This window comes from Notechis scutatus, chromosome 9, assembly GCF_049901735.1.
Source record: "Notechis scutatus isolate UNSWTSFEM ecotype Mainland chromosome 9, rNotScu1.2, whole genome shotgun sequence".
Lineage (NCBI taxonomy): Eukaryota > Metazoa > Chordata > Lepidosauria > Squamata > Elapidae > Notechis > Notechis scutatus.
The window spans coordinates 18,857,123-18,870,912 of record NC_142017.1 but is presented as its reverse complement, the minus strand read 5'-3'; the positions used below and the strand labels follow the sequence as shown (position 1 = coordinate 18,870,912).

General features: G+C 48.2%; 1 protein-coding gene across 2 annotated transcripts in view; it reads right to left on the bottom strand.

Moving 5' to 3' along the window:
* PHAF1 (phagophore assembly factor 1) overlaps nt 1–12,776 on the bottom strand; it is a 61,448-nt gene extending 48,672 nt beyond the window's left edge. Inside the window, exons 1-2 of one of the 2 annotated variants that reach the window (XM_087971690.1) lie at nt 12,716–12,776; nt 10,594–10,718 (exon numbers count right to left, since the gene is read on the bottom strand). In XM_087971690.1, coding sequence (XP_087827816.1) covers nt 10,594–10,718; nt 12,716–12,741 — 151 coding nt within the window. In that variant the 5' untranslated portion in view covers nt 12,742–12,776. Of the gene's footprint in view, nt 1–10,593; nt 10,719–10,944; nt 11,032–12,715 lie in introns of those variants that run through there. The other variant, XM_087971689.1, reaches the window with a different exon arrangement.
* Between the last annotated feature and the right edge of the window lie 1,014 nt (nt 12,777–13,790).

Here is a 13,790-nt window from a genome sequence, read left to right as displayed (position 1 = left end):
ACCGTGTCCTTTTTAACAATGGCACAATAATTTCTGGATCATGTGGTTCAAGAAATTTGCAAAAAGATTCTCCAGTGTTTATTTTATTTTGTTTATTTGTCAAGCGATTATAAGATAACAGGTATAAGTATATACATAGTTATGAATACATGAAATGGATACATATAAAAAATAAATAAAAAGAAACAATAGGACAGGGACGGTAGGTACGTTGGTGCGCTTATGCACGCCCCCAACAGGCCTCTTAGGAAAAGGGTGAGGTCAATAGTGGACAGCCTAAGGTTAAGGTGTTCTGGAGCACCTGGTTGCCTTTGAACCCAAAACACAGCATAATAAGGGTAGTCTTCACCTTATGTCTATAACTGAGCCCAGAATTGCAGTTGTAAGCCGTGCTGGTTATTACCTGGACCACCACTCCTTTTTAAAGTCATGCTGATCATTAATTGGAACATCACTCCTTTTTAAACTAGTTCTGCCGGTCGTGTGACCACGGAGACGTCTTCTGACAGCACTGGCTCTGGTACATATGCACAAGGGGAACCTTGTACCTTTACCTAAAAAGGAGCATGCAACCTCAGGAAAAGACACATATCCAGACACCACATCCGACAGGTGCCTCTTGCATGTTGCATGTTCCAGAACCGTCTCTTTTGCCTGGAAACCACAACGTTGCACAGTCCTAAACGACAACCTATTGCCGTGGTTCGTGTTCCTCAAACTGCTATTCTTGAGAAATATTTAGCAAAAAAGGAAAAACTGAAAAACGAATATTCCAAGAGTAAAATCTTCCTACGCCTTGTTTCCGTATCCTTGAGATTATTCAAGGCCTTCCACAACTCCAATACAGGTAATCCTCAACTTACAACCACAATGGAGCCTTAAAAAAAAACTGTCAGACATGGTTGTTAAAGTGAATTATGTTTCATTTTTACAACCCTGCTTGCCACCGTTCGTTAAGCGAATCACTTCAGTTGTTAAGTTAGCAACCCAGGGGTTAAGTGGATCTGGCTTCCCGGCTGATTTTGGTTGACCGAAGGTCACAAAAAGAGAATCACATGACTCCAGGATACTACTACGACGGTCATAAGTACGTTCCAGTTGCCAAGCGCCTGAATTTTGAGCACGTGACCAGGGGGATCTTGCAACCGTCTTGTGAAAAATAGTCATGAGTCACTTTTTTTTCAGTTTGTTATAACTTTAAACAGACATTAAATGGGGGTTTTCTGCAGATTCTGGGACAGCTTTGTTCCCTAGGACCCTGATGGCGAACTAATCCACTGCGCATCCGGGCGCACCTCCCGCCAGCCAGCTGATGGTCGGGTATTTGCCGCACATGCACAGGGGGCGGGGCGTGCACAGGAGACATGTGCACATTTATGGGGTGCGGAGGGAGGCGTGCGGGCATGCGCAGAGGTACGCAGTGCACACAGGGGAGTGCATGCACGCACAGAGGGACGGGGGAGGTGTCGCATGCACATTGCATTATGGGTGCAGGCATGTATGTGCACACACACACACACACACACCTTTGGCATGCAACGACGACAAGGTTACTGCATCACTGTATGTGCATCATTTTGTATTCCTTTCTTTATTTTGTCATGTTTATGCAGTGCACATTGGAGGTGTTGGGACTCTTCTGCTTCAGAGGATACCCAAACAACTGTTATGCCATTTCTTGGAATATTTGCCCAAATTCTCTCTTTACAAAAAGGTGGAACAAGAAGAGCGGGAGCTGCATGCAAGGAAATTTCATTTTAGCGGATGCAGATCAGTGTACATTTAAAGCAGTGGTGGGATTCAAATTTTTTTTTGCTACCGGTTCAGTGGCCGTGGCTTGGTGCATGTAGCAGGGGAAGGATACTGCAGAACCTCCAGTCCGAGATGGCATTTGCCGGTTCTCCGAACTACTCAAAATTTCCGCTACCGGTTCTCCAGAACTGGTCAAAACCTGCTGAATACCACCTCTGATACGCGTGCTACAAGCAATATCTAAACAAACAGCAATTACAGCAGGAAAGAAACTCGAGGGACCAACAAACACCTTAGCAGGGCCTCCTCTTATTACGCAGGTTCTTAAAGGGATAACAGCCTTTAATGACCTTCTATTCCCATCACTGCATCAGCTGGTCAGCTCTTAAACTATCACCTTGACAGGGGGGGTGAGGTTCCAGAGAGAGGGAACAACCCAGTGGTGGGATTCAAAATTTTTACTACCGGTTCTGTGGGCGTGGCTTGGTGGGCGTGGCAGGGGAAGGATTCTGTAAAATCTCCAGTCAGAGGTGGCATTTGCCGGGTCTCCGAACTACTCAACGTTTCCGCTACCGGTTCTCCAGAACTGGTCAGAACCTGCAGAAGACCACCTCTGATTTAAAGTGAATAATTTAAAGTGATTCTTAATCAGGCCCACCAAATGGGCAGCCCCGTGGGCTGGATGTGTCACGCCCAGGCTATGCCCACCCCAATTCCGCAAAAGCCAAAAAAAAACCACACCACAATGCATCACGATCCACCCCGCGACAGAATCCAGTGTCCTAACTCTAATGTTGTAAGTTGAGGACTACCGGCACAACTTTTATCTAGAATATGCTGGAGTTTATGCCAGTTGTAAGGCAGTGGTGGAAAACCTTTTTTGCCTATAATTGCGCGCGCGCTCGTGCACCATTACCCAGAAGGCAATGCATGCTGGACCAACACCCCCTGCGCCTGCGCGCACAATCCCTCCGCCACGCACCCCACATCTGTTCATGTGCGTGCGGCCACCCGTGTGCCATGCATCTCTGTGCATGCGTGCGCAATCACCCCATGCCACATCCACCTGCACATTTACGCGCGATCCCTCCACGAGCTGTGCCTCCCTGCGCACGCACCCATGACCCCCTCACGCATGCTGCGTGTCTCCCGCACCCCCCCCCCCGTGCATGCGCATTAGATATCCAACAATCAGCTGTCAGGTGGCAGTGGCACGCAGGCATGCGCAGTGGGGCTCTTCCGTGTGAGCTCTCGCGTGCCGGCAGAAGTGGCTCAGCGTGCCACTTCTGGCATGCGTGCCATAGGTTCGCCACCACGGTTATAAGGTTACAATGAAAAAAAACGACCTTCGTTGCATGTGTCATGGAAAAAGTACAGGTAATCCTTGACTTACAACAGTTAATTTAGCGACTGTTCGAAGTTAGAATGGCATTGGAAAAAGTGACTTGTGACCGTTTTTCACACTTATGACTCTTGCAGCCAGGGGTCGGTTTCTACCGGTTCTGTCTACCTCTGTAGAACCGGTAGCTCTGAAGAGCAGCAGACATAGAACTGGTTCTATGTCTGCTGCTGTTTTGGCCCACCCACCCGCCTGGGCTCTTACCTGACCTTTATTTCCTGCTTTTTCAGCTTCAGCTGACCGCTGCAGTTAAAAAAGCAGGAATAAAGTACTTTTTCAACGGCTGCTTCTCGAGCTGCTCAGCTGTCCAGGCACCAGGCTGATGACAATTTACAGGTGCGCTCAGCGTGCAGGGAAGCACATCATAAATCACCGAACCGGTAGTTAACCCTGTCGGATGCCACCCCTGCTTGCAGCATACCCCATGGTCACGTGATCTACATTCAGATGCTTGACAACTGACTCACATTTATGACGGTTGCAGTTTCCCAGTGTCCAATGATTACCTTTTGCAAATTTCTTACGAGCAAAGTCAAAGGAGAAGTCAGATTGACTTAACAACCCTGTTACTGACTTCACAACTGCAGTGATTCACTTAACACTGGTTAAGCAAGGTCGTAAAACGGAGCAAATTTCACTTAACAACTGTTTCGTTTAGCAACAGAAATGTTGGGCTCCATTGTGGTCGTTAAGTTGAAGACTAGCTGTAGAATAACTAGAAAAAGTCCACCGAAGTCTGGCCAGTTTAGAACCACGAGAGGACCAAAATCGAGGCGCTGTGTTTTACAACTCTCTTGCCAAGAGATAAAACAGCTTCTTTTATTCACAGCGCATCAATGCTGATCACCACAGAAGCAGCACAGAGGAACAAGCAGTGATTAAAATGCAGACAGAAATAGAACAATGGGTATGGAATTAAAATAGGATGCTAAGCAAATAAAATGTCTTTTTTTTTTCTGGAGCTCAAGACACAAGTGAGTAGGAAGCAGGAAATTACCCCATTCTGGCATTTGAAGAAAAGCTTCAAGATAGATAAAAAAGGGAGAATATTATTCATTAATAATTCTGGGAGTTGAAGACCATCCATCTTGAAGAACTGAGGCAAGAAAAACACATATAGATTGGATGAAACCAGGCTTAATAGCAGTGACTGTGAAAAGGATCTTGGAGTCTTTGTGGACAACCAGTTAAATATGAGCCAGCAGTGTGCCGCAGCAGCCAAAAAAGCCAACACAATCTTAAATTGCATTAACAGAGGGATACAATCAAGACCAAGGGAGGTACTAATACCACTCTGTAAAGCCTTAGTAAGACCCCACCTAGAGTACTGCATCCAGTTTTGGTCACCACACTATAAAAAAGATGTTGAGACTCTAGAAAGAGTGCAGAGAAGAGCAACCAGGAGGATTAGGGGGCTGGAGGCTGAAACGTACGATGAACAGTTGCAGGAACTGGGCCTGGCTAGTCTAGGGAAGAGAAGGACCAGAGGAGACATGACAGTAGTCTTCCAATATTTGAGGGGCTGCCCCAGAGAGGAGGAAGGGGGTCAAGCTATTTTCCAAGGCACCTGAAGGCCAGACAAGGAATAATGGATGGAAACTGAACAAGGAGAGATTCAACCAAGAAATGAGGAATTTTCTGACAGGGAGAAAAATCAACAAATGGAACAGAAGTTGCTCTTGGAAGTTGTGGGAGCTTCATCATCCCTGGAGGCTTTCAAAAAGAGACTGGACTGGCATTTGTCAGAACTGGAGTCTCCTATTAGGGCTGGAGGGTTGCACTAGATGACCTACAAGGTCCCTTCCAACCCTGTTAATCTAATCTAAACCAAGTTGTTGAAACACTGCCCTGATGCAATTCATGGTGAATAAACCCAAAACTCACAACTGGGTGGGAGTATTTCACTCAACTGTGTAACACTCCCTCCGCCTTTGGCTGACAAAGTGGAGAAATCTAGGGATTTAAGGTAGCCTTCATTAACAACCTACGCAAGAAGAACATTCTGTTTAACCCAGGGGTCCCCAACCGCCGGTCCACGGACCGGTACCGGCTGCGAACAAGCCTTACCGGGCCGCTGGTTGCTGGGCGCCGCCATCTTTTTAGTAAGCGCTTCCGGTGAGCTTTTCCGGGTAGAAAGCTCACCGGGCGCTTCATCATAAAGATGGCGGCGCTACTTGGTGAGCTTTTCCGGGTAGAAAGCCATTTCTACCCGAAAAAGCTCACCGGAGCTACGCCGCCATCTTTTCGTCAAAAAGATGGCGGTGCCCAGTTGATGCTGGTACTGGGCCGCGGCGCCCAGCTGATGCCGGTACCGGGCCGAGGCGTCAAAAAGGTTGGGGATCACTGGTTTAACCCATGCGTGTAACCCATAGACTAACTTTTAAAAGCAGCTAGGGTATGGAGACAGAGTACAGGTAGTCCTCATTTAGCAACCGTAATTGGGGCTGGCCATTCGGTCATTAAGCGAAGGGGTCGCTCAATAAAACCACAACTGTGTTTTCTGATCTGACCAGGTTTCCTTTATCTGACAGCCCTGTGAAGGCCATAAATGTGGAGACCAGCCGTAAAGTTACGTTTTCCAATACCACTTGTGAATGGTCGCTAAACAAGGCAGTCACTAAACAAGAACTCCTTCTATTTACAGGACCATCTTCTCTTTCTACAAATGGCCAATTCAATCCACCTGCCAGCAAAATCAGGTTGTCTCTCATTTTTTCCCTTTTTTTTCACTTCGTCCTTCCCCGATTTTAGCCTTTTAAATTCTTTTTTCTTTTTGTGTTTTAGGACTTGCAAACATCCAGCGACCATTCAAAGTTACAACAGCACTGGAAAAAGTGAGTTGTGACCATTTTTCACGCTTACGACCGTTTTTCGCTCTTACAATCCCCATGGTCACATGATCAAAATCCAGACACATGGCAAGTGGTTCAGACTTACGACGGTCGCCATGTCCCAGGATCAAATGATCCCCTTTTGCGACCTTCTGACAATATCAGGGCTCCGACGATCCACCCCCATTCGAATCATGTGTCTCTCTCTAGCTACATCTCTCAGAGTTTGAAAAAAAGATTTATTAGGAGTGAACATGCCAGCATTACCTGGGTGCAGCTGACTCTGAGACACATCATTCATCTCATCCTTGACCCTAGTCTTCCCCCACCTCCTGGATGTACCTACATAGCCAAAAAGGCATTAATTGTAAACCTAATCCTGCGTAGCTTTTTCTCTGGTAATATCACGCTACTAACTAGAGCATACAAAACATTTGCTAGACCAATACTCGAATACAGCTCATCAGTCTGGAAACCACGTTACGTAGCTGATATTAGCACAGTTGAGAAAGTCCAGAAATATTTCACAAGAAGATTTCTCCACTCCTCTACTCGTTGCAGAATACCTTATGCCACCAGACTTGAAATTCTAGACCTAGAAAACCTAGAACTTCGCCGCCTCCGGTCCGATCTAAGTATATAAGTATAGTATATAAAATCATAGATTGCAATGTCCTACCTGTCAATGAATACTTCAGCTTCAACCGTAACAATACAAGAGCACACAATAGATACAAACTCAAGGTTAACCGCACCAAACTTGATTGCAGGAAATACGATTTCAGCAACAGAGTGGTCAATGTCTGGAATACTCTACCTGACTCTGTGGTTTCCTCCCCAAACCCCCAAAACTTTAACCTTAGACTGTCTATTATTGACCTCACCCCTTTCCTAAGAGGTCTGCAGGGGGCGTGCATAAGTGCACCAACGTGCCTACCGTCCCTGTCCTATTGTTTCTTTTATTTTTCTTATATGTATCCATTTCATATATTCATAACTATGTTTATACTTATACCTGTTATCTTATATTCGCTTGACAAAATAAATAAAATAAATATTCTCCAATGGGACACATCCATAGCTAAGAGTCATCAATCGTGCTCTCCAGTAATAATCTTGTGCGCCAGAAGCTTTGGCCGCCTAGCAATTATCTATGAAAACATTTAAGGCATGCATTACTTCTCCCCCTCTCTTTCTGCTGACAATTCTAAAAGACCAGAAGAATATTTTTGAGTTGATACCAGATTCATTTAACAACTGAGTTACTAACAACTGCAGTGGTTCACTTAGCAACTGTGGCAAAAAAGGTCTTAAAACAGGGCAAAACTCACTTAACAGCTGTCTTGTTTAGCAATGGGAATTTTGGGTTCAGTTGTGGTAAGGTAAGGACTACCTAGATTTTATTCTTCGTTGAATCTCCAGAAAGTCGGGGAAGAAAAAGTAAAAGCAAAGATTGGTCATTAAGTTGCTTTTTGATCACCAGTAGTTGGTCACTAAACGAGGACTACCTGTATGCGATTACCATATCACTTCACATCAAGTCCCCAGAAAACACTCCACACATGAAAACAACCCAGGTTTCAAAGCCACCCAATAAGAAATTCTGGTTATGCAAAGTCAATACTGAAACCAAGACAAAACTATATCTGATTCTTCCTTTCAGTCATGGGGTTTCTAAAATTATTTAGAAATATTTTTTCTGTTTTTCCCTCTAACAAACTGTGCATAAGGCTACAGATAGTCCTCAAGTTACGACCACCATTGACCCCAACATTTCTGTTGCTGAGAACTTCATTAAATGAGTTTTGCCCCATCATACGACCGGGTTTTCTTTTGCCAGAGTTAAGTGAATCAATGCCATTGTTAAATGAGTAACCCCGGTTGTTAAGTGAATCTGGCTTCCCCTGTTGTCTTTGCTTGTCAGGTTGCAAAAGGGGATCGCATGACCCCCCGGGACATAGTAACGGTCATAAGTATGAACCAGTTGCCAAGCATTTGAATTTTGATCACCCGATCATGGGGACGCTCAAAGGTCATGTGAAAATTGGTCCTAAATCCTTTTTATTCCAGCGCTGTTGTAACTTTGAACGGTCACTAAATGAACTATTGTAAGTCAAGGATTACCTGTATTCCATTTTCTGTTTTAAAGAGCCCCTAAGAAGCTCAGGCTTTGGCCGGGACAAGAATACTCACAGCCTGCACAATCTTTTGCTTCTTTTCAAATTTTACATCCAGCGTTTTTAACGCTCAGAACGATGCCATAGAGCCCTGCACACCAGAACAACTAGACACAAGGACAGTGTTTTCCCAAATGCCATCACTCTGCTAAACAAATAATTCCCTCAACACTGTCCAACTATTTACAACGTCTGCATTACTATTACTATTAATCTTCTCATCACTCCTTATCACCCATCCCCTCCCACTTGTGACTGTAGGACAGTGACTTTGTCGCTTGTATCCTAACGGTTTTTATTGGCTTTCCTAGTATGATTTGATTGCTTGTTGTACCCTATGACTATCATTAAGTGTTGTATCTGATGATTCTTGACTCTTGACAAATGTATTTCTTTTATGTACACTGAGAGTTATTTGCACCAAGACAAATTCCTTGTGTGTCCAATCACACTTGGCCAATAAAGAATTCTATCCTATCCTACCCTATCCTGTCCTATCCTATTCCTATTCTGCATTCTATTCTGCATTCTATTCTATTCTATTCTATTTTCTATTCTATTCTCTATCCCGTTCCATCCCCATCCCATTCTATTTAAATTCTATTCCTATATCCTTCTATTCTATTGTACCCGATGACTATTATTAAGTGTTGTACCTGATGATTCTTGACTCTTGACAAATGTATCTTTTCTTTTTATGTACACCAAGATCATTTGCACCAAGACAAATTCCTTGTGTGTCCAATCACACTTGGCCAATAAAAAGAATTCTTTCTTCTATCTTAAGTTTCAATATTTTAATTTTTCTACCACCCTGCAAGGGGGAACGGTCTGTTTCTAAATTTGATCAGCATCATAAAATAAAAACAACGGAGGATTTGAATTCACTTGGGTTCAAGTGAAAGGATCTTTCTCGCAGACCTTTTCAAAGTCAGCATCCGATCACTCCTTCCGCCTTGCCACCCTGAGAAGCCACCAAGAAAGCGGAGGACAAAGATTGAGTAAAACTCAAACTCGCCCCTTTCCCGAAGACCCAACAGCTGTCGACCAAACGGCTTCTTCTTCGCCACGCGTTCCCAACCCTCCTTGGCATCCCAGCTGCCAGCTTGCCAGTTCCTCTTCCGAAATACAGCACCCGGAGCAGGATGAAGAAAAACACCCCATCTCTTTTTAGCCCACAAGCTGCCCACAAGGCCACATGCCAGGCGAACTGAGCAACACCCATGTGATGCCTGATACATGTTGCTAAACACGCCGGACTCCCAAAGCCAAAACAAAACAGAACACGACCCCTTTTAAAGATACGCCAAGAGAATGCAGGAAGCCTTTTTAAAATACTTGAACAGAGTCTTGCTAAAGAGGACCAAAAAAAAACACCAATACCCTAGCAGCATAAGCTCTCAGTGAGGTGCTAATTTACTACATGCAGGCAGGAAAGCTGCCAAAATAGACCTCCAATCTCAGCTTTCCTTTCTTTTATTACTTTATACAGGTAGCCCTCGACGTACAACAGTTCATTTAGTGACTGTTCAAGGCGACTTGTGACTGTTTTTCACACTTACGACCTTTGTCACATTCCCATGGTCACATGGTCACTTAACAGCTGTGGCAAGGTAGGTCGTAAAATGGGGCAAGATTCACTTAACCAATGTCCCACTTAGCAACAAAAAATTTGGGCTTAACTGTGGTCGTAAGTCGAGGATTTCCTATCTATCTATCTATCTATCTATCTATCTATCTATCTATCTATCTATCTATCTATCTATCTATCATCTCTATCTACCTACTTACCATACCTACCTCCCTATCACCTGTCTGTCTATCTGTCTGTCTGTCTGTCTGTCTGTCTGTCTGTCTGTCTGTCTATCCATCTATCTATCTATCTATCCATCCATCCATCCAAGCTTTAAAAAAACCGTTGTGTTGGATCTCCACTTTGCAAAACGCTAAAAATGGGGACGTCGAAAGCGACTCTTCTCAAGCTTAGCTATTTTAAGCTGGATGGACTTCAACTCCCAGGATCCCCCCCCCTCCCCAACAAGCCAGCTGCGCTATGAATTCTGGGAACGGAAGTCCACCCAGCTTAAAGTTGCTGAAATGGAGAAAAGTTTGCTTTAAAGGCTCCCAATCCATTACTTAACCGTAAGCTTCTAAACAGCACCGGGGACAAATCTTCCTTATCCCCAAATAGATGGGTTGGTTGGGACTCCCTTCACCCTCCGTTGGTGCTATGCCGGTAGTGGATGATGGGATTGAATTCCGGCCCAGTAAAGGTACAGTGATAACACTGGGTCCAGTGAATGCTTCTCGTAGCCTTTCTGTCCTGTCCCCACCACCGTAAATTCTGGGAGGAAAATGAATGTTTCTTCCCACTGTTTTTTCCCTCCACTAATCCTGGGAGGGGATCCCCAGAGGGCAGGCATCCGGTACTTACCCAGGGTGAATTCCCATTGTTCATTCCCAAGAGATCGTTCGGGAAGCACTTCTAAATCTAGCATTGGTTTAAGCAGAATGGCCCGGGTACCCTTGGCTGGTCCCCGATGCGAACCGTAGTTTGTCCTGAGAAGAGGGAGAGAAAGGTTGGGGTTATCCTCTCTTCTCACGTTCAGGTCTCGCCCCAAAGCCAGGGGATGCTCTCCCCACCACCACTTGGAGAGGGCCCCTTCACACACACACACACACACACACACACCAAATTCCCATTTCTGTCCTGGGAATCCCATGGCCCCTTTCTTCACACCCCCTTAAGATCCCTATTGAAAAGAGCGGGAGGAAATCCCCAAACGCTCTCAAGAGGCGGTATCTTGCAGCAGGCAGGCGAATCCCATAATATTCCTCTCCTTCCCAGATATTCAAACACAGGGATGGCGTTCACAAGTGACAGGCAGATCATCTGGGTTTGTTTGTTTTTTTCCCTCTTCCTCCCCCCCCCCCCCCCTCGCTTTTGTCCCTCCGCCAGGAGTCAAAGTGAGTCTAATCGATTCATCGCCTGCCTGCCAAAGTTTGGGATGATCTTGTTCCCAGTCCTGGACATGCCCTGAAACCAGAGAGGGGTTTCCCCAAGAGGCCAAAAATCCCCAAACCTCACCAATGGGCCTAAAATGCTTGGCGGTGACGTTCGCACAACCGCCCGCTGGTCGTGTGAACCCACAAGTCCACAAGCCTTGTGCAAAGGCAGAGAAAGGGGCAGATTCCACACCCCCTGGGGATGTTCAGGGCGAAGAGGTGCGACTGGCCGTCTTCTAAAAGTTATGCAACCCCCTCCCCCGCCCCTCAAAAAAGACAGCGTTGGAATACAGGTCCCAGCAGCCTGGCAGAGAGAGAGAGAGAAAGAGAGGGGAGAGGAGAGAGAGGAGGCAGAGAGAGAGGGAGGGAGAGAGAGAAGAAAAGGAGAGAGAGAAAAGGAGAGAGATAAAGGGAGAGAGGAGGAGAGAAGAGAGAGAGAGAAAGATAAAGGGAGAGGGAGAAAGAGAGGGGCAGAGAGAGAGAGGGAGAGAGAGAGAGAGAGAGAGGAGAGAGAGAGAGAGAGGAGAAGAGAGAGAGGGAAGAGAGAGAGAAGGAGAGGGAGAGAGAGAAAGAGAGAGAGAGAGGAGGGAGAGGGAGAAAGAAGGGAGAGAGAGGAGAGGGAGAAAGAGAGAGAGAAAGAGAGAGAGAGAGAGAGAGAGAGGAGAGAGAGAAAGGAGAGAGGAGAAAGAGTGGCAGAGAGGAGAGAAAGAGAGGGAGAGAGAGAAAGAGAGGAGAGAGGAGGAGGGAGAAAGAAAGGGAGAGAGAGAGGGAGGGAGAGCTAAAGGGAGAGGGAGAAAGAGGGAGAGAGAGAAAAAGAGGGAGAGAGAGAAAGAAAGGGAGAGAGAGAGAGAGAGACGAGAGGGATAAAGGGAAAGGGGAGAAAGGGGGAGAGAGGGAGAGAGAGAAGGGAGGGAGAGAAGAGGATGCTGGGAATTGTAGTTCCCCACACCTGGAGGACCACTCTTCTCTCCCCCGAGGAGGGGGGGATGCTCTCTGTGGGGTCAATCCCTCCTGGACTCATTAGCAGGGACAATAGCCCCCCTCCCCTCCTCTCGCCCCCACAGTGGCCCAGAAAGGGCAACCCACCCCTTGGTTTATGTCGGCAGGGGCTGCTTCACCCCCGGGACCCCCGCCCCCAAAAGAGGGGCCTGCATAAAACATGCCCCCCCTTACTATGGGAGGGGGCTGCCTTTGGATCCGGAAAGACCCCTCCTCCCCCCAAGCCCCGCTCCTCCGCCTAGCCTTTCCTCCCCCTCCTCCCAGCTGGTTTCCCCCAACCAGGCGCCCTCGGGAGGCTCGGGGGCGGCTGGGAACGATGGAGGGTGCAGTGTGTGGACGGGGACAGGGTCCTCCCTCCCTCCCTCCTCCCGGAGCCCCCCGCCCCATAGGCGCTCTTTCTTGGGGGCGCTCCTCCTTGTAGCTCTGCAAAGGCGCCTTGGGGATCCAGGAGGGACCCCTCCCCGCCCTCGCCCCCGGGCGGCCTCCTCCCGGGGGTCGCCGCTTCCCCGGGGGGCGCCGGGCGGGGAGGGGGCGGCGGGGCTGCGACTCACCTCACTTGCGGCTGCCGCAAAAGCATGAAAATCGCCGCCGCCGCCAGCCCAGCAGGGGAGGGGAGGGGAGGGGGGGGAGGAGGGAGGGGGAGGAGGAAGAGGAGGGGAGGGAGGGGCCGCGCCTGCGCGCTGGGGGCCCGCCGCGGAGAGAGCTCCGCCCGAGCTCAGGGGCGTCTCGCCTCCTCCCGCCCTCCCGGGAGGGGAACTCTGCGCATGCTCAGAGGCGCCCCCGTCTCTTTCTAACCCCCCTAGAAAGGAGTCTCCTTTTTTTTCCCCTTCCAATCTCGAGTGGGGGGGGGGAAGCCCTCTGCACGTGCTCAGGGACACCTCCGCCTCCTCCCTCCTGGGGGAGAACTCTGCACGTGCTCAGATGCCATCTACCCACTGGGAACGGGACTCCTTTTCCTGCAATCTCGGGGGAAAAAGCCCTCTGCAAGTGCTCTGGGACAACTAGGCCCTCCTGGGGGAGAACTCTGTATGTGCTCAGAGGCCATCCCATCTGTTCTACCCACGGGAAACGGGGCTGCTCTTTTCCTGCAATCGGGGGTGGGGGGGGGGAGAAAGACCACTCTGCACGTGCTCAGAGGCGCCCCGTCTCTTCTCCCCTCCTGGAAAGGAAGCTCTTCCACCCCCACCCCCCCTACAGTCTCGAAGCAGGGGGGAGTGGGAGAAGCGCTCTGCAGGTGCTCAGAAGCTTTCTCCTGGTTCCTCCCCATTGGGGTGCTGGGGAGTCCGGGGATGGGACTCCTTTTCTTGCTCCCCTGGAGGTGGATGGTGTGGCACAAGGGCAAGTGGGTGGGGACTGGTGGGACTCTGCACTCTCTCAGAGACCCCTTTGCTCGTGGCCTTTCCGCCTTGGGTGGAGGGGGCTGGAAGATGGCCCAGGAAGGAAGGAGAGGAAGGGAGGAGACTGGAAGCGAAGGAAGGAGAGAGTGGAAGGGAGGAAGGAGAGGAAGGGAGGAAAGAGGAAGGGAAGGGAGGGAGGAGAGGAAGGAAGGAAAGAGGAAGGGAAGGGAGGGAGGAGAGTGGAAGGGAGGAAAGAGGAAGGGAAGGGAGGGAGGAGAGAGTGGAAGGG